The sequence below is a fragment of the Echeneis naucrates genome, chromosome 9 (assembly GCF_900963305.1).
Source record: "Echeneis naucrates chromosome 9, fEcheNa1.1, whole genome shotgun sequence".
NCBI classification, from domain to species: domain Eukaryota; kingdom Metazoa; phylum Chordata; class Actinopteri; order Carangiformes; family Echeneidae; genus Echeneis; species Echeneis naucrates.
Genome location: NC_042519.1, coordinates 21,240,792 through 21,263,825, shown reverse-complemented (window position 1 = coordinate 21,263,825; position 23,034 = coordinate 21,240,792). Strand labels below are relative to the sequence as shown.

Here is a 23,034-nt window from a genome sequence, read left to right as displayed (position 1 = left end):
GGGGAAACAAAGAGGAACCAACCACTGACTTGAAACAGGAAATCACACAAAAAGAGAGAAAAACAATAAAGCGTTTCAAGTTTTAAGAACGTGTCTCTGATGTATTTAACCGAACACGAATGAGGAATTTCTTTGATATTGAAATGGAAAGCAGGAAAGCAGGTGGCCGTGTGGATTTAGGACCTTGAGGATGTCGGATGTTTTTTTTTTTTTTTTTTTTGTTGGTCTTTTCTCCCTCAGCAGACTTCAATTGCGTCGAGCTGCCGGTAGAGTCTCAATAAAGCGGCGGCAGCGCAGGAAGAGCTGAGCCAGTCGGACCGGGTCGTGCGTCCTGACGCACGGCTTTGGAGAGGGCGAACCATGGGAGCTTCACAGGCGCGCACCGAGCACCCGTACCAGGATCTTATGGATAAAACTGGATGTAAGTAAGAAGTGTCCTGCAGAAAGTATCTGTGTTTAGGAAAAAGGAGCGACATGTTTGGGTCGCAGAAAAGGTGGTTAGAGAAAGACGAGCGGAAAAACCGAAAGTCGTCATCATCATCATCAGGCGAAGCGGTGATCAAGTCAAGCGCAGCTTCTGGTTGGTAAATAAGATACAGTCACATTATGTAACTGAACAAACAAACCCAGCTCTGTCTTCAAATGGAGTAATTTGTGACTTTACTCGACAGTCAGTCGTGTTTGTATCTGCAGGTGTTTCCACACAGAGAGTGGCTGGATTTATTTATTAGAACAGCTGATCTGACCGAACAATTTTGGATGGAAACGTTCAACAAACTAAACATGCAAATCGAAACGACACGACTTTGTGGGTCTGTTTTTCAGAAAAGGGAGCAGGAACTTGATGTGAAACTTTGCATGCAGATTGTGGCGCGGAGGAAAAAGTTCACATCCCAGACTTTGATCCACTTTATCGATACTCCTGTCGGACTTTGAGCTTTCTTCTTTTTTCTTTTTTCTTTTTTTTATCTGCTTTTAGTGCCTTGGTTTCCTTAAGGTGGAGCCTTGACCTTGTTTCTGTCTGGGCTCCCGAACATGGATGAGGGGAGTCACTGGACTGGGTGGAGCAGGTTCAGTCGCTGCTGTTTTGATGCGTTTGGCTAAATCTTGCACGTCATTGTAGTTAATTGTGTGTTGCACCTGCTGCAGGTCATAGTCACACCTCACAGTGGCTCCTGCATGAGGGTGCAGTGCCTCAAGTTGTAGTCTCCACCTTCCACCTGCTGCTACTGCAAACAACCACTGAGCAAACAAAAAAAAAAAAAAGAATACATAATATAAATATGTGCAGATGTTACACCACAGGGCTCCCTGTACAGAGAGATGTTAGTCCAGGTTCATTAAGTCTGTTCTGATTCTGACCAGATATATGAAAGGCTATCAAAGAATACCCATTAGTTTAGATGTGTCTGTGTTGAACAAGTCGGTTGATGGGTGTGCAATTCTCACATATTGGTTTTGTTTCCTCTCAGTTTCGCTTGAGCAGATCAAAAACCTCCAAAAACGATTCCAGCAGCTGAGCGGAAATAAAGACACCGTCAGGTAAAATGTTTCAAATGCAAAATAAAAAGAGCCAGTGTCAAAAAGAAGAAATTCAGCCTTAGTACTGCCACCATCGTCATGCCTGATGGATTTCTTCTATCTCTGGCAGTGACACAAACAACATACGGAGCCACACGCAGGTTGAGTTAATGCAAATACAGGCACATAAGGCCAACACACAGTTGACTCATACTGTACACACACACACACACACACGCATTTATGTATAAACACACAAAAAACACTGCAAAGGTTCATTCACAAAAAGAAAACAGGGAAACAAGTTTTGCCAGAGACAGACAGTGATGATGTTGCTTCCCATAAATAACGTTCTCTATTATTAAAACTGTAACTTCATGCTGGCACCGAGCCGTACGAACTGTTTTATGATAATGGACTTTCTCTTGCCACACTGCAGTAAAGAAGACTTGGCCAGCATACCAGCCCTCGACAACAATCCGCTCAGGAAGCAAATAATTACAGCGTTTTTTGATAAAAGGTGAGTACAGTCAAATAACACCACACTGTAGTTCTCTTCATGATTATTATTTATGATGTGATGTGAAAGCATTTTAAAAACCAAAGTCCCATTATTCATCAGTTTGCAAGAAGTTTGGGCGAAATCAATTTTGTTCTTTTTAAATTCTTTGTCAAAAGAGTGAAACTATACAACTCCAGCTGCGAACCATCCGTCTAGATATGATCCATCATTTAAATCTTATTGCACTGTTGCTCTTAACGTATCAAATCTTGGCCAGGACTTGAAATCATTAACTTGTGAGGTCATATCGGCATGATCTCTCCTGAATAACAGTCTTCAAGCATTCTTTATCAGTTTCTTTATGAAGCCAGTCTTTATCTGCTGTAGGCGTTATAGTGGATAAACACAAGCTTTAAAAAATTAAAAGTAGTGAGGAAATTCTATTTAAGTTTGTGATTCTTTCACTCTAAATAAAATTCAGTTTGAAGGAATAACTTGACTGCCGCTTCAGTTCCTTCATCTTTGCAGAGTCACTCTCACTATGGAGGGATTTGATTAGCGTTAGATTTTTAATGAAGAGTTTGGGAAATGTTCAAAAAGTGTTTCATGCTTCCTTTCTGTTTGTGTACCGAGAAGAAAACAATGCTATTCGAAAAGCATGTGCAGCGGGGACTCATAATGTTGCTTTCAGTCTTCATCCAATTGAAATGTTGTGCAATTTGTGAAAACACAACATATAAAGGCATGTAAATTCTCCTTTTAACTGAATGAAGCAACATCAGGCTTCGCGGCTGTGAACAAACAGCATTTGTTCACATTTTAGGTCCCGCACTTCCTCGTTCCTTGAAAAGATTGAGCTTACAAGGCAAACCACGCTATGGATCCAGTGGTCCAATAAACAAGTTATTACATGTGATTTGCCACAAGCACACAAGTCATGTGGGGGCCAAATGAAAATATAAGTGCGTTAACTTCTCTTTTGGCTGTGACTGCATGAAAAACAGATTGTGGGTGTGAGCAGAAGATTAAAAGATTAAAAAGTTCCCACATAATGGAGAATAAAAGAAACTGGCATGTTTACAACCTAAAAAAAAAGGCATGAGTTCAGAAAACCACACAGATGGATTGAATTCACAAATAATTTGTATTTATTCCCTACATGATGCAGGAATCAGCATGAAAATCAGGTGGGCTTCTTCGAGGAGATCGGCTTCGAGCAGTTCGTCATGGTCATGTCCCACTTTCGCGCCCCGACGCTGAAGACGTCGGAGGAAGAGAGGGAAGTTATGAGAAAAGAAAAGCTTCGCTGTAAGTAACTTTTGCACTGCTTGATTCATGTCGTCTCTCCGGTGTCCGCCCCTCACGTGTGTCTCGGTTACAAAACACTGAAGGGGGGGAAAAAAGAGAAAAGTACACTGCTCATCCCAAGATAATAAATCACTGCTGCACACAAAGAGCGTGCTGATCCGCAGTGTGTGGGCACGAGATTCCTTCCTGTCAGCTATGACACTGGAAAGACTCTTGGGGGGGATTAACAAGTCGGCCACAGAGCCAGAACCCAAACTATCCAAAATACTCCCAACTGTTTTTCTAGTTGTGGAGTGAGACACAATCGCCACGATAGATGACGCTGATCGGGTAGTTGAAGGGGGGCGAAGCAGGTTGAAGAAAACTAATCACAAAAATGAGGCCATCTTGGCTCTGGAGAGTCACTCCAGTCATTTCTAATAGGGAGCTGGCTAATTTTGGAAAGCAGGGGGTGTGGACTTTAATTTATGATGATTTTTTTTTTCTGCTAAATGAGCTATAATATAGATAGGTAGGTGGATATGATTGTATAAGTAAAACTTTTATATCAGAAGAAGTTCCATTTAGAATCTTATAGTTAAGCATTTTCACCTCATGTCACCCCAAAACCAACAATCTATCAACTGTTCAGATGTGCAGCTCAGTCTAAATGTTCCTGAAACAAATTGGCATTCTTCCCTGTTAGTGTGTCACGGCTGATTGTCACCACAGATGAGATTTGGGCGCTTCGTGGCTTCCGTTTGGTTTTTCACTCTCTTCTGTTTTGGCCCACTTTGCTTTTCTTCTCTCTAATCTCTGCATCTTTGTGAACGTTCGCTGAATCATGGACTCTCTTGGTCTGTAACTAACATCCTGCCATGTGATGAAGAACACTTCCATCCGCTCTGTTCTGTTTTACTAGTCCTTTTCAACATGCACGACACCGACAACGACGGCACCATCACTCTGGAGGAGTACAGGAAGGTAAGACGATGAGAACTGGGTCAAAGTTTGGGCAGCTACAGATGTTTTGTTGATGTTTAATTTCAGGAACTGTCTGTTTGTTGCAGCACTAAATTAAAACAGATGTGTGAGAAAGTTCATTCATAACTTTAAAATTTAGCCGTAAAAAAAAAACAAACTCTGATGCTCATTAATCACCCTGTTTTATTTTTAACGCATGGTATAGGAGAGCCTTATAAAAGTGAGGGACTCTACAGCCACCGCTACTAAACAAATCATTTCATTTGGCCTCTTGAATGTGAAATTTCAAGACCGCCTTAAGGAAATTTCTTCAGATTTGGCCGAAACATCTACTTGGACACAAACACTAAGTGATAAAGAGCTGTAACGATAACTTCATGAGACAAACGTGACACCATTTAACGCAAATGTCTTAAAGGATTAAACTGGTGGGGTGATGACATTTAAAATCTTAAAGGTCAACTTCACTGCAGCATTATGATGTTCTGATGGAGCGGGGGGGACTTCTGGCCATAATCCAGCGCTGTAACTCAGGAAGGAGATATTGTGTCCGTGTTTCCTGCCACTTGGCTGTTTGGCTGAGGCATAAACGCGAGGCAGTAAATCTAGTTTAACTAATTACGATGCTCTGGGTGAAGCATAATGGAGCTGTGCTGGAAATGACAGGAAGTCAAAAAAACTCATTCATTATCAAAGTTATTAGCTGCAAATTACCATCAGCCCCATTTGTCAGGTTGGGTTTTTGTTTGTTTTTTGTTTTTTTGTTTTTTTTGTTTTTTTACAAATCAAGGGTGAATTTGCAGTGGAGCAAGTGGAGGTGTAAACAGGGGTTACTGCGAATGAAGTTACTTTACAAATTTTAGTTTTGATTTCAGAAGCAGTTTTATTACATTGAAGGGGCGGAAGAGTGATAAGGACCAAGATTTAGATTTGTCCCTGACTGTTGAAGTGAAGATTTACATCCTCACTTTAAAGAGAAACCAGGTTAAACCATGAAAACTTTAAAAAGGAGTTTTTCTTTCCAACTAAATCCAAATAGTTTTCTAAAAATCATCAACTGTGTGTCTAGAGAACTCTACAAGTCCTCTTAGTTATAACTCCATGTTTATGCTGTAAATATAGTTGTTTTTTTTTTTTTCTTTCCCCCCCACCTCCTACTGTCATGTCGATCCTGTGCAGTTCTGATGCTGTTCAAACCCCGTCAGTATTTAAAGACTGTCCAAATTCTCATCCCAGGTAGTAGAGGAGCTTCTGTCAAAGAGCGGAGCTCTCGGTCTGGAAGCTGCCAAGGCGATAGCAGATGCTGCCATGTTGGAAGTAGCGAGCACAAACGTGCCCCACATGGTGAGGGAATGCTTACAATCAATTCCTGCAATCACGTATCTGCGGAAAAGTAACAGATTCATTTGTGTCTTTATGGTTTCAGGCCCCGGATGACTTTTATGAAGGAATTACATTTGAGCATTTTGAGCAGGTTTGCACTTTTCTGACATTACGGATCGCCTGATCCCAAACGAGAGACGCGTTATTCATCATTTACTGATGAAGTCTTCTTCTAATCCACCCACAGATCTTAAAAGGGCTTGAAATGGAGACCAGGATGCACATTCGCTTCTTGGATGTAGACACCACTACGATGCGCTGTGGGAAGACAACCTCTTGAAAGCAGACTGATGTGTTTACATCACTGCTGTTTTTAGCAGAATCTCTCAAGTCCTTAAATGGAATGAAAAGCCAAATAATTTTGATATGGACAAATATTTTTGAACAGCAAAAAATAATCTTTTTTTTTTATGCAAATTCTAAAAAAAAAAAAAAAAAAGTATGAGGATGTTTGAAAACTGAACAACATGAGCTGAACTCAGTCACTGTGATTCTAAAAGTATGACGTGTCGCATGCTTTCAATTAATTTTATTCACTACACTGATTTATCTTTTGATCATTTTTTTAATCAAATTTTAAACTAAAACACTACCTCTCCTGCTGCTCTATAAAACTTTCTGCCAGCAGCACAAAATGTTTTTTTGCAGAAACTCGACATGGATGAAGTCATTCGTGGCAGGCACATACCATTCCTGTGCAGCTCCAGAAGTTAAAGGTTTATTTTATCCTCTGAGGCCATCTTCTGCCATCCAAATCCACCATTTTAAAAAGGATATACTAGTTATTTTTCTTTATCTGCTAACAAATATATGAAACACTTTACTTTCCCTGAGATTAATTACAAACTTTGCACAGAACCATATTAATGAACAAAATAAATTGAAGACATAACGAACCAAATCCCTGTGTGAGATGTTTTGTTTGTTTTTTTTGAGAAATAAATAATGAAGTAAAGTATGATTATTATTTTTTTCTCCCAGGCATTAATTAAAAGGGAGCCAAAATCTGTTAAAAAAAACTTTGTGCAACTTTCAGATGCGTAAATTAACAAAAGAGATTGTTTGCTTACAAATGTAACCATAAAGTTCGACTGGACGAGGATGATAAAATTAGATTTGTAAAATAAAAAGCTACAGTTGGGAGAATCAAACCGATGAAGGGCGAGAGAGCTGGGCTGCCGTCCGGGGGAAACGGTGGATCAGTGGGACAGATGGGAGCCAGACAGCCGGTCGTACGGCACCGCCAGGCTGATGTTGTAGTTGTAGCCGTAAGACTCGGTGTAGTCAGACCTGCAGATGGGCAGGATGTGATCCTGCGATAGTGCATCTTCAGAGAAGTCGTAATGGCAGATGACGCCTCTATGTCTGAAGGACAAAAAAATAAAAACATTCCCATCAGCAACGACATTAACAATTTATTTCCTTTTGGAAACTGCATGCTTCAATGGAATGTGAACAGAAGTGGTCCCAATTTTCTGACTCCAATCTGTAACACATTTTAGCATAAACCCTTCGAAACTCGATTTCAGTTTTTGTACAAATGAGACAAAGATATAAGACATGAATGAGCTTTAGAGGTGCTGTTCCTCGTCTTCATGCTAAGCTCAGCAAAGCTGTAGCTGCATATTTACGATGCAGAAATGTAGGCAGTATCTGTCGCCTCTTGGTAGGAAAGAAAACAAGCACATTTCTCAAGGCACTCAACGATCACGAGAAGAATTTGCTCTTATAAAAGCCGAGGTACAGAGAAGAAATCAATTCGTGAGCATTCGTGACTCAGAGACTTGTATAAGCTCATGGGAGGGGCGAGGTGGAATTTAGAGAGAAGATCGGGCTTAAAAAAGAAAAAGTGGAGGGTGTGGGCGTGAGATGGGTGACCTGCGGTGAGCTGTAAGGTCATCATCTGTGATGCAGGCTCCCCGCGGCGACTTGTCATCAGGGATGTTGGCTGTTACCAGGGTGCTGGTGTTGAAGCGCACGTGCCTGACAGGGTGCCTGCAAGACCCATAACAATTTGATGAAATTAAAGTATACAAGTATATAAATCACACTGCTTCTTGTAAAAACATTTGTATGTGCATCTCTGTCTTTTTACACAAATCCTTCTGGATCCAGACAAAAGCTATCTCCTGGTTTGGATTAACACCTGAAGCTCAGCTGGGATGCGTGCAGCGCATCAGCCTACCTGTTGTGCATCTCCCACAGCTTCGCGCCCATCCTCATCTCCCACACGCACACCAATCCTTCGCCGCCGCCGCTCACGATCTTCCAGTCGTCCGCTTGCACCGACGTCACGCCCAGGTGGTGAGCGTACAGCGACGCCACGGAGGAGCCGGCTCGTAGGTCAAAGACCCGCACTCTGAACGACAACAACAAGTTCATTCAATGAGTTATTCTTTTCTGCTATATAATCCTGATGAAGCCGCTCACATGTTCTTACTTTTGGGTTTTTAAAAGAGCGTTTTAAGGTTTTTAAAATGATTCCAAGTCAAAGCAACACTGCAGATGAATAATAGGTGGAGTGAGCACAATAGCGTCAGTCATTTCCAGTGAAGCACGATCATTCTGGATTTCACTTCCTGCTAACAAACACCGCAATCTCCTCACAAGATCACACAAGAGAGAGCAAAGTTTGTCAAAGAGTGCATTCATATACAGACAAAAGGACTCTATTCTCCCTTTTGGGGGACAAACAGCAAGGGAGCTTTTTAACAACCAGCTGAGAGGCCGAAGACAAAGAAAGGCGACAGCAGATGAACCGTTGCAGGTTTGAATCCCGGCCTAATTTCTGACGTCTTTACTCAAGAATGGCACAAGTCACTAAGCAAAGTGTACAAAAACACCAAGTGGACAAGGACCGACAACAGTTTAAAAAAAATAAATAATAATAATAACTGTGAATAATAGACAAGTGTGTAGAAACTATACAACTGAATTAAGAGTAAATAAAGAGGAGGGCATTAGAAAAGGAAGGAAGACTGAAACTGTTGCACTCGATACATTTTTCAGGATGAATACATATCACATCTTTAATGCAACAAACACAAGAACACTTGTAACTGAGGCCAACTGCAACAAAAGCAGACAAGTTCTTCTTGAAACTGTTTTAAATGCAGTTTTGCACACTTCAGTTCGTCCTTCTTTTGTTTTATATTTATGTTCATTGATGTTAATTCATCTGTCATTATTGCCTGCCCCTTTTTTCTTCCACAAATTTTGTGCTGAATTAGCAGTTAGTATTAATTTCAATAAAAATTCAGATAGTTTCATTTTCGAGAAGCATTTCAAATCTTTGCAGCGAGTTACGTTATATCCTATTTTATCATTTTGTAGCACAATCCATCTGATCGTTGTAGTAATTAAAGTGTGTGAGTATTTATTATCCAAAGGAGGCAATGAGTGCAGGTTTTTTTTTTTTTTTTGCTGCCGGTTTCATGAGCAGCACAAACCCAGGGGAGCGTCAGCTCCATCTGTTGTCATTGTGGCTTTATTGCAGCTGAAAGCATCCAGGACATGACTCCATCCAGGCTCAACCTTCTTCCAAGTCTTCATTACCATAATCCAATTCACTTTGGGGACTGAGACATATTTCATTTCCACTTCCAAACATTTTTAAAAGCATCATAGTTAAACGGCTAAATGGGCTCAACGGACTCGCTGTCTGCTGCTTTTTTGTGTGTGTGTGTGTGTGTGTTTAGTGGCATTACGTGTTGGAGGCACACGTTTCCACAATGAAGACTGAACATTATTGGCAGGCCACAGGGAGCCATAAATCTAAAGCTGGAGCCGGCTCTGTCTTCGGTGATCTGTCAGTGGCCAGGCTCCTCTTCATTAATCAGGGGGTTCTCGGCCTAACAGGAGATGAGTGAGACAGTCTGCGCTGACTCCTGGACACTTCGCTCCCGGCAGCTGGATGAGACGACGTGAATTTGCACAGCGAGGATTATGTTTGATGCAAAGCCATGATCTGGTGAATTTAAGTGATTTTCTTTTAATTCAAGATTAAAATTCAACATTCTGATTGGCACAAAGGGAGCCGAGGCAAACTCTGCTCTGAGTATTGTCCTCCTGAAGCTCAAACGGGCAGGCCCGTGGAAGAGAGCGTACGATCACGAGGGGGAGGAGAGTCCCCAGTTTGACCAGCCAGCCAAACTCTTTCCTACGTTCCCCTGTCCTCTTATTTCCTCTCTTTCTTTACTGTCTAATGAAGGAACAATACGGGGCTCAAACTTTTCTTGAGACAAACTCCCCTTCCCAGACCAGCGCTTCCTTTATCCATCATTCTGTTAACAGGTGACTTGAACTGGACCATCAGATACAAAAAGATCCCTGTTACTGTGTTCCTGACACATTTTTTCCTTTTTCCTTTTCTGCCTCAGTTACTTGAATTCTGTATACAAGTAAATCAAAATGAGCTACATGAATCACGTTTTCTCTGTTTGTTGGGAAAACCAACAAAAGTTCATGAAAAAAAAAAAAAAATAATAAAATACAGATGTATATAAAAAAATTTGAACAACAGCTGAAAAACACACCGACACACACAAAGCTACAAAATATGATTAAGAAAGTTTCGCCAAATTAAAACGTTTCAGCGAGGACGGCACTGAAAAAAGAAATGCCAGCATCGCGTCAGCTAAATGAAGTTTGGTAAAGCTGTCCCAAGGCTGGACTCAAGAAGTGCATAATGATACGTTTCCAAGAGCCACAGGTATGCCCCTCTCTTAACTAATCTAATCGTGCTCTTTGCCCACATCTTTCCCATTAGCAGCAATCTGGCCCTTTTCCAGGCAGCCCTTATCAGGAACCCTCATTTGCTCCCTGGATCTCACAAATAACAGAGGGACAAAACTCATTTGGACAAAAAGAAGGGATGCATTAGGCTCTGGCCCTGAGCCACCCTGTCGGAGGGCCAAGATCGCTGACTGTCCCTCAGCCACCCCAATTTTCCATTTGTCCTCGACTATGTGCCACATCAGCTGGGGCCAAAGTGGAAGAGCCAAGCTGGTGTGCATGTGTGTCTGAACAAAACTGTACATCTCTCAAAAGGAAAAGACTAAAAGTAAAACACAAAGGAGTTGGACGGGTACTCTCTCCGACTCCTATGGCAACAAAACAACCATGTGAATTCTCCGTTCAAATGCTGCTGTTGAATTCCTGCTACTGGAAACAAAACAATGCAGAAATGTGTTCTCCGGGCTCGAGTGAGAGCATCTTTTTTTTTTTTTTTTTTTGCTTTTGTACAGTTGCTAGGAATCATAGCTAGTAAAAAAAAAAAAAAAAAAGAAACAACACCTCAACAATACGATGTGGTCTGTCCTTTGCTTAAAGCCAACTACTTGAGAGCCAGATGGATTTGGTGCTGAATAGACACAGCGGGGGCAGCTTTGTACGAAGATGCGCCAGGGATTTTTCCCCTCCTGCCAGCTCATGCACTGCAGCACCCGCTAACAAGTGCAGAATGGATGTAGAACGGCTCTATTATGTGTCTTTCACTCATCTGGAGAGCCAGGTTAGCGGAGTGTGCAATAGTTGTGTGCATGCATTGATTGTGTGTGCTGCTGCTGGATGAGCTCTGGATGTGCCAGTTTTTTTTTTTTTTTTCCCTCCAGGTAACAAAGGTGGCAGACGGGGGGAAAATTTCAGATTCAAGAACAAAGTACTTCACTTCAATGCCTCTGCCTTCCTTTTTACACTGAGCTTTTGAAAGCTTTGTTTTTCAAGGCAACACAGAGGTGTGAATAAGGAACAAACTGGAAGGGGCCTTTTCTTCTCACACAATTTCCTAAACACCTGTTTCTCTCTACAAGTAGCCTGAGACTCCTTCGTCAAGTGTCACTGTGAGAAAAACTATTAACAAGCTCTACTCTCTGCTATATTCGTGGCTCCGTTTCAACCATTTGCAATGCTGATGATCATTACTGGGAGATTTAATCCTCGAGCACGATTCATTTATCTCCATCTGTGTGTTTCGACGCGTCCTACCTCCTGTCTTTGTTCCCGCACACCAGCAGGTGAGGCGAGCCGTCCCTCAGGTTGATGCAGGTGAAATCCCCCGGCGAGCTGCCGACACATACGTCAGGTTTGCCTGTCTCTAGGCTGTAGACGTGGATCTGAAAAAGGGAGAAAGCACATGAGCATCAATGATAGCAGACAAAACGTTCATTACGTCCTGGAATGCGACACTTCAACTAGAAGCATGATCCTCAAAAGACTGCAGTTTGATCTGCCCTCTGCTTCGGTTGTATGACGCACCGACACCAGACACCCGCAGCTTCAGCACCAAACACAGAAGGGCCCATCGCTCACCAAGGCCCAGACAAAAGAGTTGGTTGTTAAGAAAACAGTTGAGACACTTTAATTTATGCCATAAACCCTCATTAGATTTTGTGTGAAACAGACAGCCCTAACTGCTACTTGTGCTCCCTCATTGTATCTGCAACATTTAACCAGAGGTCTGCGACTTTTGGAAGAAGCTGGCATTAACTCGATCTGCTATAATTGCCAAGTCTGTTTTGCGCAAACCATTTCATCTTCTACTCAGCGATGGGCTAAAGGCAGCCAAAAGAACCTTAGAGCACACTGATGGTTACTTCCACACGATCTATGCACAGCATTTTTGGAAGGTCGACAACAAAAGCAAAGTTTGGGCTGCAAGGGTTGTGTATGGTAATGTATAGCGTGTTTTGGCTAATACTGGCTGTAGCCCTGTTTCTGTAGAATGTAATATAATCAACACAGCAGGACACTTCTCAAAATATGCAGCCAAAGCATAGAGTGTTAAAGTTAAAACCAGATGAAGAAGAATCAGAAAATTGTTTTTATATTCCTCTGAATTGTTTCATAACTCCATCTACTTTCTCCCACTTTGAATTAGAAACATCGCAATCACAAAGTCAGAAGTTCAGCCTCACAGACATTGTGCCATTTCATATCCTGAAGTAGGAAAGAGCCAACACAAACAACAAAAAAAGCTCACCCTCTACCTCTCTCCTTTTTAAAATACTAGATTTGAGTGGCATTGAGTTTTTCTTTCCCAATTCATTCAAGGCTTTTTGTTCCACTTTAATGTTTGCTAAATGCTGGAACACAAAGATGCAGCTGAGCGGAGCTGAATATTACCTTGGATTAAATTAGACAGATGGTCATTCAGAAAAAGTTTGGTCTTCTTAAAGTACACCAGAAGCAGATTGAGAAGAACCCCTGCTTCCTAATTCTCTGTACATTGAGACAGAACTGGATATCAGCCAATAATACAGCAATGATAAATCGCACAACAGACAAATATAAATTATTGCAGCGATGCCTTGCCAGTTAATTAAAAGCACAGCAGAACTTAAGTATTTAAGCTTGGGGAGGGATGTGGGGGTGGGAATAACCTGGAGGCAAACTTCATTACAATCAGAGACACACACCATCGCCTCTGGCTCGATGGCTGCAGCTAACTTTCCTCAGCAAGTTTTAAATGATGTCATCTGGAGCTGGCCAAATTGGTCAATTAGCGGCTGGTGTTTTCTCATCCAAACGAGACAGAACAAACAGGATGACCGCCAGGCAAAAATTTATCTTTGAATAATTAAAGCCATAAAGAAATTAAACCCAAGGAGGGAGGGGGAGAAAAGGGGGGAGAGCCAGAAGGTAGGAAAATGAGAAAGAGAGAGAGAGAGAGAAAAAGAGCGAGAAAGAGAGATAAAGAAATTTGAAGGAAGGGAGACAAAGAAGAGACATGATGTAAGCCTTGAGGAAGTGCCAGTGGTTTTTATGAATCCCTTATTTGGGCCAAGCAGAGCTTTAATTGTGCACCACCCAGGGGCAAAGCCCAAAATCACACCGGACTTTGAAATGACAGCTTGATAGGATTTGGACGGCGGAAGAGAGGGGGACGAGCTGAGAACGAAGGGGGGCAGAAATTGGGTTCAGCCTGCTACTGTCAATGAATCATTAACGGCAGTCGTTTTTTGTTTTTTATATCTTCCTACCTCACCCACTAAAATTAGGAAATGTCTGGGATGGAGGCAGGACTGGTCTGTTCATGAGATGCTTGTGTAAATCCTTTGATTTTCAAAGATGAAACATTTGCAGCAAAGAGCGAACTTCTCACAGTTCTGTCGCCTGTATTGATGTCTGAAGGGTAAATTTTTTGTCCTCTATCTGAAATGTCCAAATGGTGGACAAGGAGGGCCGACTCTGCAGGTTTTCTCTCCAGCTGATGTCACTGACGATTCCTCCCTCAGTCAGAGGGGAGGAGCTCACCGGTGAGATCACCTGCTGGGATGAATGGTTTGAATGAAAACCTCCAGACTGTTTGGCTCTGCGTGACCCATGATTCACCGTCCCCATCACACACAAACACCCACATCCACACAGATATGGATTCAGACACCATGTGGAGATTACCATACTGGACCAGACACAAATAATAGCAGGTTAGTGGCTCCGTGTCATTTGGTAAATTCCAGCTCATCCCACAGGGCAGAGCAGATTCTCAGGCTTTATTTATTTACAGTGAAGCACCGAAGACACCTGGCAACTCCACTCCCCGATTTCATCCTCTTCTATACAGATGTTATTGTATTTGTGCTGCTGTAGGAGGTTGTGTTTGATTTCTCTGCGGGCAAACGAGACACTAGAAGAAATAAAAATAAAAGCCAAATGAGTGAGAGTGGTTTGGTTGGCTCATTAGTGGTTTGGCTGTTGGAAAACTAATTAAAAACAGGAAAGATGAATAAGTTAAGTCATCAAACTGGTGTCATCCACAATGGAACTGTTTGAAACGCTCATACTCATTTTTCAACTTTCCGAACGGTGCCACAGATAAAGGGGTCAGTCTTAGTGTAGGCCCACTACTGCAGCAACCTCCTTTCCCTTTTTTGGTCTGCGCTGATCTCTGGGCATATTGGAGGACAACAACAAGGTCAGACATCAAAGTTTCCTCTGGCGTATTTTATGTTACTACAGGACTGTTTGCTTTGTGACTGGGTTACTGAAATTCTGCCGTTGAAACTAAAACCAATTTGGTCACTTCCTGATATCTGCTGAGCTAGTAAGCTTTGTTCAGCATCAATCCATGAGCCTGATGATTTATTCACACCTTCAGATTTATCAGTTGTTTAGCCATCCGTGTGCATCACAGATGCACATATACCAAAACCATTCATCTACTCTTCCATCCATCAAACCTTCTCAACCTGAAGCAACGAGAAGGCGACAATTATTCAGACAGCACTTGTGCTCTGTTGTAGCTCCTCTGCAGTGAATGGATGGTTTGCCAGTGGAGACGCCAGCTTGTGTTAAATGCCCAGCCACGAGCTGGGTGGATGCCTGGGTGCCCCCACAGTCCACTGGCAAGAAGGAGGCGAGGAGTAATGAGGATCTGGAGACTAGCTTCAGCCACACACACATACTGTATGCAAACCCACTGACAGCTCCACCAAAGACCAGCAAGGCTAGAAGACAAAGCCCCGAGCTATGATAATGAAGGCCAAGATACAAGAAAGGCTCTTCTGTCGAGACAAAGCTGCTTTTGTACTTTAAACCGTCAGATATGGAGAGAAAAAAAAAAAAATCTGAGTCAAGTTAACAGAAAACACTTCAATGTGGTTGAGTTCAGCTAAGTCAAAATGCTGCAAATTAAAACATTTCACTACTCTGTGGGGGAAAAAAAAAAAAAAAAAAAAAAGGTGTGAGACGACTTCCTCGGATGCCACCTCCATGCATTTTGACAGATTTTAATGAAGCATATGTTTTCTTACAAGAGGCTGCGTAAAAAAAAAAAGAGTATCTGTATTCACCGAGCCAGTCATTCCTCATCTACTCCACAAAATGAAATCACTGTTAGAAGTGTAACAGGAGTGACAGACAAGTTGATTAAAATTTGTAAAATATGTTAATTAGCTAGAGGTATGCTAGTCATTTATTTGTGAGTTTGGCTTAACCTCACCATGAAACCTTATCTGGCTTCTGTACACCAGATAGTAAACTTTGGAATGTTTTTATATTTGATGACAAAAATTATTGCCCATTGACGGATGGATGGATGGTTAATTTGTTTTTTTGGGGGCTAGAGCAACAGCAATCCAAAGTATCTTAAATTTTCTCCGAAGACAGAAAAATATCCGTAACACGAGGAACAAATGACAACTTTTATCACTGACTAGTCTGTTGAGTATTTTTTCTAATACTTGTATAAACAGCTGTCTATAAAAATGTGATAAGTGCCCATGCCGGCCTCCTAGTGTCTAAAGTTACATCATCAGTTTAGATTTAAATATAAAACAGAGAACAACAGCATCACAGGACATGGAGCCCGAGAGTCAAAAACATTTGTCTCCAATTTTGCCTGAAAAGTGACTAAACAATGAGCTAATTATCAAAACTCTAACAATGTTTTTTTCCCCCCTGATGAATCCAACATTCTTTGGATTTACTCCAATGACACAACCATGAGAAAATACTTAAAAAAAATAATAATAAATGAATCTCAAAACCAGTTTCATCTGGACTACATTGTTCCTCTTAGTTGCGTTGTTGACAACACCTGTTTTTCACCTGAAGCTGCTTTGCTTCGAGATGAGGTCAGGCTGCTGGGCCGAACCTCTCTGCTGCTGCACTGTCTGTCCACTGTGTGGTGCTTTGGTGCTGCCGCTGCCTTGGTGTGCACCCACTTACAGTACATCAGCCGCACTTGTCTTGCGCCGGTGACATCAGTGTTGCAGCTTTGCCAATAACCTGCCAATCACAAACGGATCGCTGTGCGCACACACACGCACACACAGCTGACGTGTGGCGGCTCCAAAGCCACCACCTGTCCGGTCTCTGCAGAAACTCATATTTGCTTTCTGAATGAAAAGTAATAAAACAAAAATATCGAGACAACGGGAGGTTGACAGGACAAGGACTGCTGCATATTTGCTTCCTGATCCCAACAGAGCACGTCTCTGTCGTCTCGGGGCTCTTTGTGCTTTACTAAGTAAAGGCTTAAGAGTCAATTAGGTGCATGCAGCCCTTAGAAACCCAACATTATTAGAAACAAACAGATGCAGCTCGGGGAACGAGTACACTTTGAGGCTGCAGTAATTAGGAGCAGGGCCCAAGGTGGGCTCATTGCTATTTAAGATGGCTATTTGTACTATAAACAAATCCCCAACAGGTACATCATATTCATTTCTGAGGGGACACAAGGGGGTCTGAGGGGACACCGAGTAAATAGTGATCACACTGCCAAGAGACCCAGCGAACATTTACCCGCACAAGATGCATTTGGAGAAGAGCCCTTTGTTTGCGATGAAGCGAAAAATGATTGGAACAAAGTGAAGTGTGCTCTGTGTTTAAAAAGGCAGAAAAGAGTTTAATGCACGTGGAGTAAGAATTCCAGCTCTGAGCCAGCGATTACACCAATAGTGGCCTCATGCCAACGACCTCTGTCTTCGCTGCTTTTGCCGCAATGTCCTCCTAAAAGAATACACACGTCTTTCCATTTGAGAAAAAAACAAATTATTTACCTTGTACAATTTCCCATGTTTTCATTATGCACCTGTTGAGAGCACAACTGACCTTGTTAACTCTATTGGAAACCTTTCATTTCAATTAGTAGGATCTGGGTGGCCTGTTTTTTCTTTGTTTTTTGTTTTTTTTTTTGTACAAAACCTCTAAAATCCAGCTGCAGATCTCCGAGGCTTTGGCAACCAGTCTGTCGACATTTCAGCTTTCATGGAGGTTTATTTTGTCTTCCTGAGTCTTTCAGTTCCAGAAAGCACAAAAGAGGACTTGATACAGCTCCATCAATTCCATTAACATACAAACACCAGATTGTCATTCCACACTAGAGTGCTGTTCACAATGAACTAGATAATCATCATCACTCAATGTGAGGTGGTGGCATCATGTAGTTCAATTAACATTTCAATAACACTGTTTCTTTTTTTCCAGAGAAATAAACTTTTTTTCCAGCACACACTCAACACTCTAGCAAATAATAATAATAATAATAATGACACTGTTTGTTTTGTTTTGTGCCTTCTCGCCTTCACAGTCAGTGGCTCATAACTTCACTTTTCGGTCCACTCTTATAAACGGTCTATTGTTAAAAGTTTTTCAATTACTTAGAAACTTTGAGAAATCTATAATGGTGGTTAAGACATTTACTGCTACCACAAAAAAAATTATATATATATATATATATAGAAAAAAAAATACAGAAACTGCGCACACACACACACACACACACACACACACACACACACAGAGCCCACCTTGTTGCCTCCGTCATTCATTGCCCAGCCTGTGCGTTTCACTCCGAGGGCAACGTGGGAGATGGAGGCATCCAGGCAGGTGACGGGATGGCCGTAGACTGAGTGGAGCGTACGTGGCTCGTCGTCTTGTGGGTCTAGCAGGAGCACATCCTCTCCGGCCGCCATGGCAGCCAGCGGGCCCAGCTGACCCCTGCCCGGCACCAACACCAGGCTCGCCACCTGCCGACACAGTTTACTGAGCAGTACGTCGAGCAGTACAATCCATGTCACTAATCCGCCCACACAAAAAATACAGCAGGAGCTGGTTTTGGAGGGAAATTACATCAATCGTGTCGAGTTGTTGTTTTTTTTGTTTTTTTTTTTCTTTCCTTGAAGAATTTCAATAAACATCTTTTTAGTTTCTGATGAAGCCATTTACAGTTGAAACTTGGGAATATTTGTTTGATTTGTAGTGTAAAGAAAATGTTGATATCTTGTCTTTTGTGAACTTCAGTACAAAAATTTTCATTTTAAAGCTGCATAAAAATGATGTGGGAAAAGCAGAAAATCCTCATTCAGAAAAAAACATGAATCTCCTGCATTTTTTCAGATGCATAAACCGACCAATCAGCTATCAGTACTGCTAAAGTTAATAATCAATCAAATTATGATTTTAATATTAAAAGTATTTAACTGCAGCAGCTATAGAGCCAGTCTGCAGACAGCAAACACTTCATTATTATTTCCCACAAGAACTGAGAGGATTTACGAGGAGAATGTGTGAAGTGTAACCTATTAATTAAAGCAACAACACCTCAATATGGAGCGCTTCACACATACAAGGAATTAATCTGCCTGACTTACAGTCTTGGGCATGCGGGCCTGGCAGCTTGTCCTCCAGTAGCCACGATCATCTGCACCGTCGAGCCGAACATCAGGCCCGACGGCGGTGCCCAGGACGGGGCTGTCGGGGCTCAGGGCCAAGGCCTGGATCCTCCCTGGGCTCTGGTAGTGGTGGATGGGCTCCCCGCCTGTGCCTGTGCTCCACAGGTCCACAGAGCCTGCAGAGAACAGCTCAGTGACTGACAGATGAGCCTGGTGCTACCCACTTTTTTTTTAAGTTAGACAACATATACAGGATATGTTGTGATTCCGCCACACACACACACACACTTACCATCTTCATACGCAGCTGCAGCCACGATGCTGTTCACCTGCACGTGACTAACGTGCGGTCTGGGCTCCGTGTTAGCTGACAGACTGTTGGGCTTTAGGAAGGAGGCTTTGGAGTCCCAGTGCAGCGTATCCCACAGCCTCACATCACCAGACGTGTACCTGAAAAAAAAAAATCAAACAACAGAACTGACTTTGACCAACAAACACACACACACACAGCTCCCATATTTAGGCTGATGAATGTCAGAGGAAAGTTGTGACCCATTTTCCTTCCCAGACTGAGGAGTTCATCTCTTCAGGAATATCTGACGTCATCCTGTCATCACTGAATCATCGCCCCCCCATTGTTCCCTCCTGCGCTCACTGCGTCTTTGTTATTTTGCTTCATAAAATCGTGATAAACAGGTCTTGTTAGGATCCTGATCTATAAAAGTTGAAATCATTGAACTGAGGACATTGACTTTATTTAGAAGGCAGTAGCTTTTAATCTGATTTTATAATTAGAAAGTTATACAACAACATTTCTTAAACACGGCGGGCTGTGACCTTCTCCTCATCTCACTTCATCCCACGTTCAGAGATAAAACTCCACCTTCGTCTCTGATCAACAAGAAAGTCACCCTGTGGACTTCAGCAGACACGCCACCTCTCCTTCTCTGAGCTCTCACTCCTGGGGGGGGCAACAAACTGCAAGCATTACCACCTCCAACAAATACATCAAGTCTGAGCAAGTATCCGCCTCACAACCAGCGTGTGTGACACAGTGACAGAGGGTGTGAGTGTCTGTGTGTGTGTGTGTGTGTGTGTGTGTGGGGTGGGGGGTTGGCAAGAAATTAACAATAGAAATACACAATCTTTCTCTTAATTAGTACATCACTTCAATGCCAAATATCTACAAGATGAAGGGATTTGTCAAAACTTTTGTGCACGGATCAGTTTTAAAGATTTGAACTCACTCAGAAGTTGTTTAGTTAATGAGACAATGTCTAACGTTGCCTTTTAAGTATCAAATCTGATTCCACCGATTTTCTAACAAGATTTTGTGGCTGAAATTGAATCAGTTAGTCCCAATTAATCTTAATTGGTATTGATTTGTTTTTCCCCCTAGTTTAATAAATTCAAATACTTTCGATTACCTAAATTGCCCTTTAAATACCAATAATGGGAAAAGTATTGATGTTGTGAGTTTGTTAATAGCTAGAATATCAAGGAAAGAATTTTGCAGTATGGTCACATTTTTGCAAAGCAGTTTTTCTTTTGTGTCGACTGTTTGCTACACGAGCAAACACGTGAGGTGATACAAACAATCTCCGATGAGACGGAGCAGGGGCTGATGGGAATCTAATCACACCACTCCCCGGAGATGCATCACATCTCGTGTGGGCAGTCTATCAAGCTCCTGGGGGCCGACTCAATCTGTCACGGTGCCAGCTTTTAGTTACTTCAGAGCAGGTTCACTTTAGTTCGGTTTAGCTGATGTTAACATGCTCTTCCCTCACCAACCACCGAGTTTAAGGGATTCTAAAAATATAGTCACAACATTACATAATGAATCCATTTTAAAGCTTGAACAGGAAACCTTAATGTAACATCTTACAACTGGGGCCTGATCAGCATTGGTACCCACAAAGTGTTAAATCTCGTCAACACCAGAAGTTTAGTTTTGATGGTAAAATGCATGATTGTGTCAACTGCTGCCTGAAAACATTTACTTACTGCCTGAACACCATCCGAGACCTGCTCCTTAAATCTGACATAATTTTGTATGATAACGTTGAAATTCAGACCGCCCATTTGGTTGTGTCAAGCGATAAATCCTGCTCATCAAACACTCACTCACTAAAACACACGATGAATGCATGTGACGTAAGAGGCGACCTGAAACTCACCCGGCCACGACAAAGTTGTCACAGGAGCTGACGTCGCACAGCACCTTCCCCAGCTCGAACTGCAGTTGGCTGATGGCTCCCACTCGATTCTAAAAAAGAAATATTGCTTTGTCTTTTATCCTGTAACAACATCATGGCCCAATTGTGATTTGAGCGTTCAGTGATGTCTCCGTGTTATTAGGGCGAGTTTAAGCAGACAAACATCTGGGCAGGTCCCCGAAGCCCCACCTTCCAGTTGGAGCACACAGTTTTGGTCGAGTTCCTGCAGTCTCGCAGGGTGCTCTTCCAGCAAGGGGAGTCGGACACACTGGCATCTCGATGATAACCTTCCCTTGTGCACATCTTGAACCACAGAACGCTGTCTTCTGCAAGAACCCTCCATGCCCGGCTCACCTGGATGAGACGTTACACAGCGTAACAGTGCATCACATCTGATAATAGAGCTGCACAGGACCATTCTGCATATTTAGTGCAAAAAAAGACTACCAAAGAGCCCCCACAAATATTAGCAGTAACAAAAATAGATGATATGCATTCTAAGTTTACTGTTCTGAGGTGTCATTTCATCTGCAGAAAAATCTTATTTGATTTGTAACCCCCTTAGAGCGAAATAAGGTGTCAGCATGTTGTTGTTCTCTGAATTATAGATGATGGAATAACTGTGCACAACACAGAAGGGAAAAAAAGTATAAATCTGACAGAAGAAAGAATGTGGACTTTATTTATCTTGAGATTTGTACTGAATCTGGTGCAAAGGGGCACTGATATGAACATCTGTGGTGACGCAACCCTTTCGTCCGAATACTTACACACAAAATAAGGGGAACATGGCTGAGAGGATGGTTCCTGCCCTCCGCAGATACTTAAATCTTGTTCCGATAGCAGCTTACCTGTGCACAACGACCCAGCTCAGCACGATCCAGGTACTGGAAGATCTTCAGGGCTAACTCGTACGGTAACGCGATGTCAAAGAAGGGAATGTCGTTGACTTCATTCTGCAAAATAAATACAAAATCAGAGCAGGCATCACACGCTGCGCTGCTTCCGGTCAACCATCATCCATCATTATTTTTAATCATCTCCATTACCAGATCCTGAATGAGCTGATCCACCAGCTCCTGGTGTCTCTTGACCTTTCTTTCAGGCTGCTGCTGCAGGGATGCACTGCAGACATTGGTCCTGTTGTGGTATTGCCTCTTCCTCCTGGTTCTCTCCTCCTGGATCCGGTCCAGCAGGGGGCTGGTCCTCCCATCCAGCAAGCTGCGTGCAATGGACACATACTGAGGCTGATCCTCTGACTCTGCTGCAGCTTCTCCTCCTGCTCCACCTGCACGCCCTTCCTCCTCGGTGCAACCGGCCTCCTCTGGTTTCGGTGGACTGATTGGCTTTTTTAAGTTATAAAAATATCTCTTTTTGGAGTCTGCCCGGCCTGACAGACCTGCGACGCCGCAGGGTGTGGAGGGAGCGCGCACAAGCGGCTTCTCCTCTTTTTTACTCGTTAACTCTTGTTTCCAACGCTCCCTGAACGCATCAAGGTCATCCTCGGCCATATTTCACAAACATCGTCGGTGCAAAAGAAAAATTAATAATAAACAACTTCAGACAGACAAACAACGATGTTTTCGGACTTTGTAGGTAACAGAGACCGTGTAAGGGAAGCTGAGGCGCGTCTCCGGAGCAAAACAAGCCTGTGTGCCTCTGCATAAATAGTCCGATTGGGAACAATGAGCATCAGTATAAAGGTTCCGCCAGTTTTGAATTCCGCAGTTTTATTATAGACGTAATAATTATGGGTGGTGGGGGGGCGGTGTTTGTGTGGCCACAGATGGCAACCTGCTGTGAGCATAATTAAAAATATAAATAAATATTTCACATTTCCTGCAGGCGGGAAGGTTAAGGGTATATTCGACCAATAATAGTAGTATTAATAACAATAATAATAAAAAATAAAAACACATTTTTGAAAACACACCTTGAAAAAGTAAGAAATGAGAACACAATGTCCCTGAACAAAACAAGTAACAAAAGATCAAACCAGACAGGAGAGATTCAAGAGTTAACC

General features: G+C 42.4%; 2 protein-coding genes across 2 annotated transcripts; one reads left to right on the top strand and one right to left on the bottom strand.

Moving 5' to 3' along the window:
- The first annotated feature begins 264 nt into the window (after positions 1-264).
- On the top strand, positions 265-6,578 carry tesca (tescalcin a). Its single transcript, XM_029510564.1, has 8 exons — positions 265-421; positions 1,473-1,542; positions 1,961-2,041; positions 3,192-3,331; positions 4,233-4,294; positions 5,531-5,638; positions 5,721-5,768; positions 5,865-6,578. Exons 1-8 carry the CDS (start codon positions 361-363, stop codon positions 5,955-5,957), a joined length of 663 nt encoding a protein of 220 aa, XP_029366424.1. The 5' UTR covers positions 265-360; the 3' UTR covers positions 5,958-6,578.
- fbxw8 (F-box and WD repeat domain containing 8) lies at positions 5,361-22,637 on the bottom strand. Its single transcript, XM_029510563.1, has 11 exons — positions 22,061-22,637; positions 21,863-21,967; positions 21,201-21,365; positions 20,973-21,061; positions 19,085-19,242; positions 18,772-18,968; positions 17,929-18,147; positions 11,663-11,790; positions 7,863-8,036; positions 7,556-7,672; positions 5,361-7,042 (listed from the first exon to the last, which is right to left on the bottom strand). The coding sequence occupies exons 1-11, from the start codon at positions 22,520-22,522 to the stop codon at positions 6,877-6,879; spliced, it is 1,980 nt and encodes a 659-aa protein (XP_029366423.1). The 5' UTR covers positions 22,523-22,637; the 3' UTR covers positions 5,361-6,876.
- Positions 22,638-23,034: the final 397 nt, after the last annotated feature.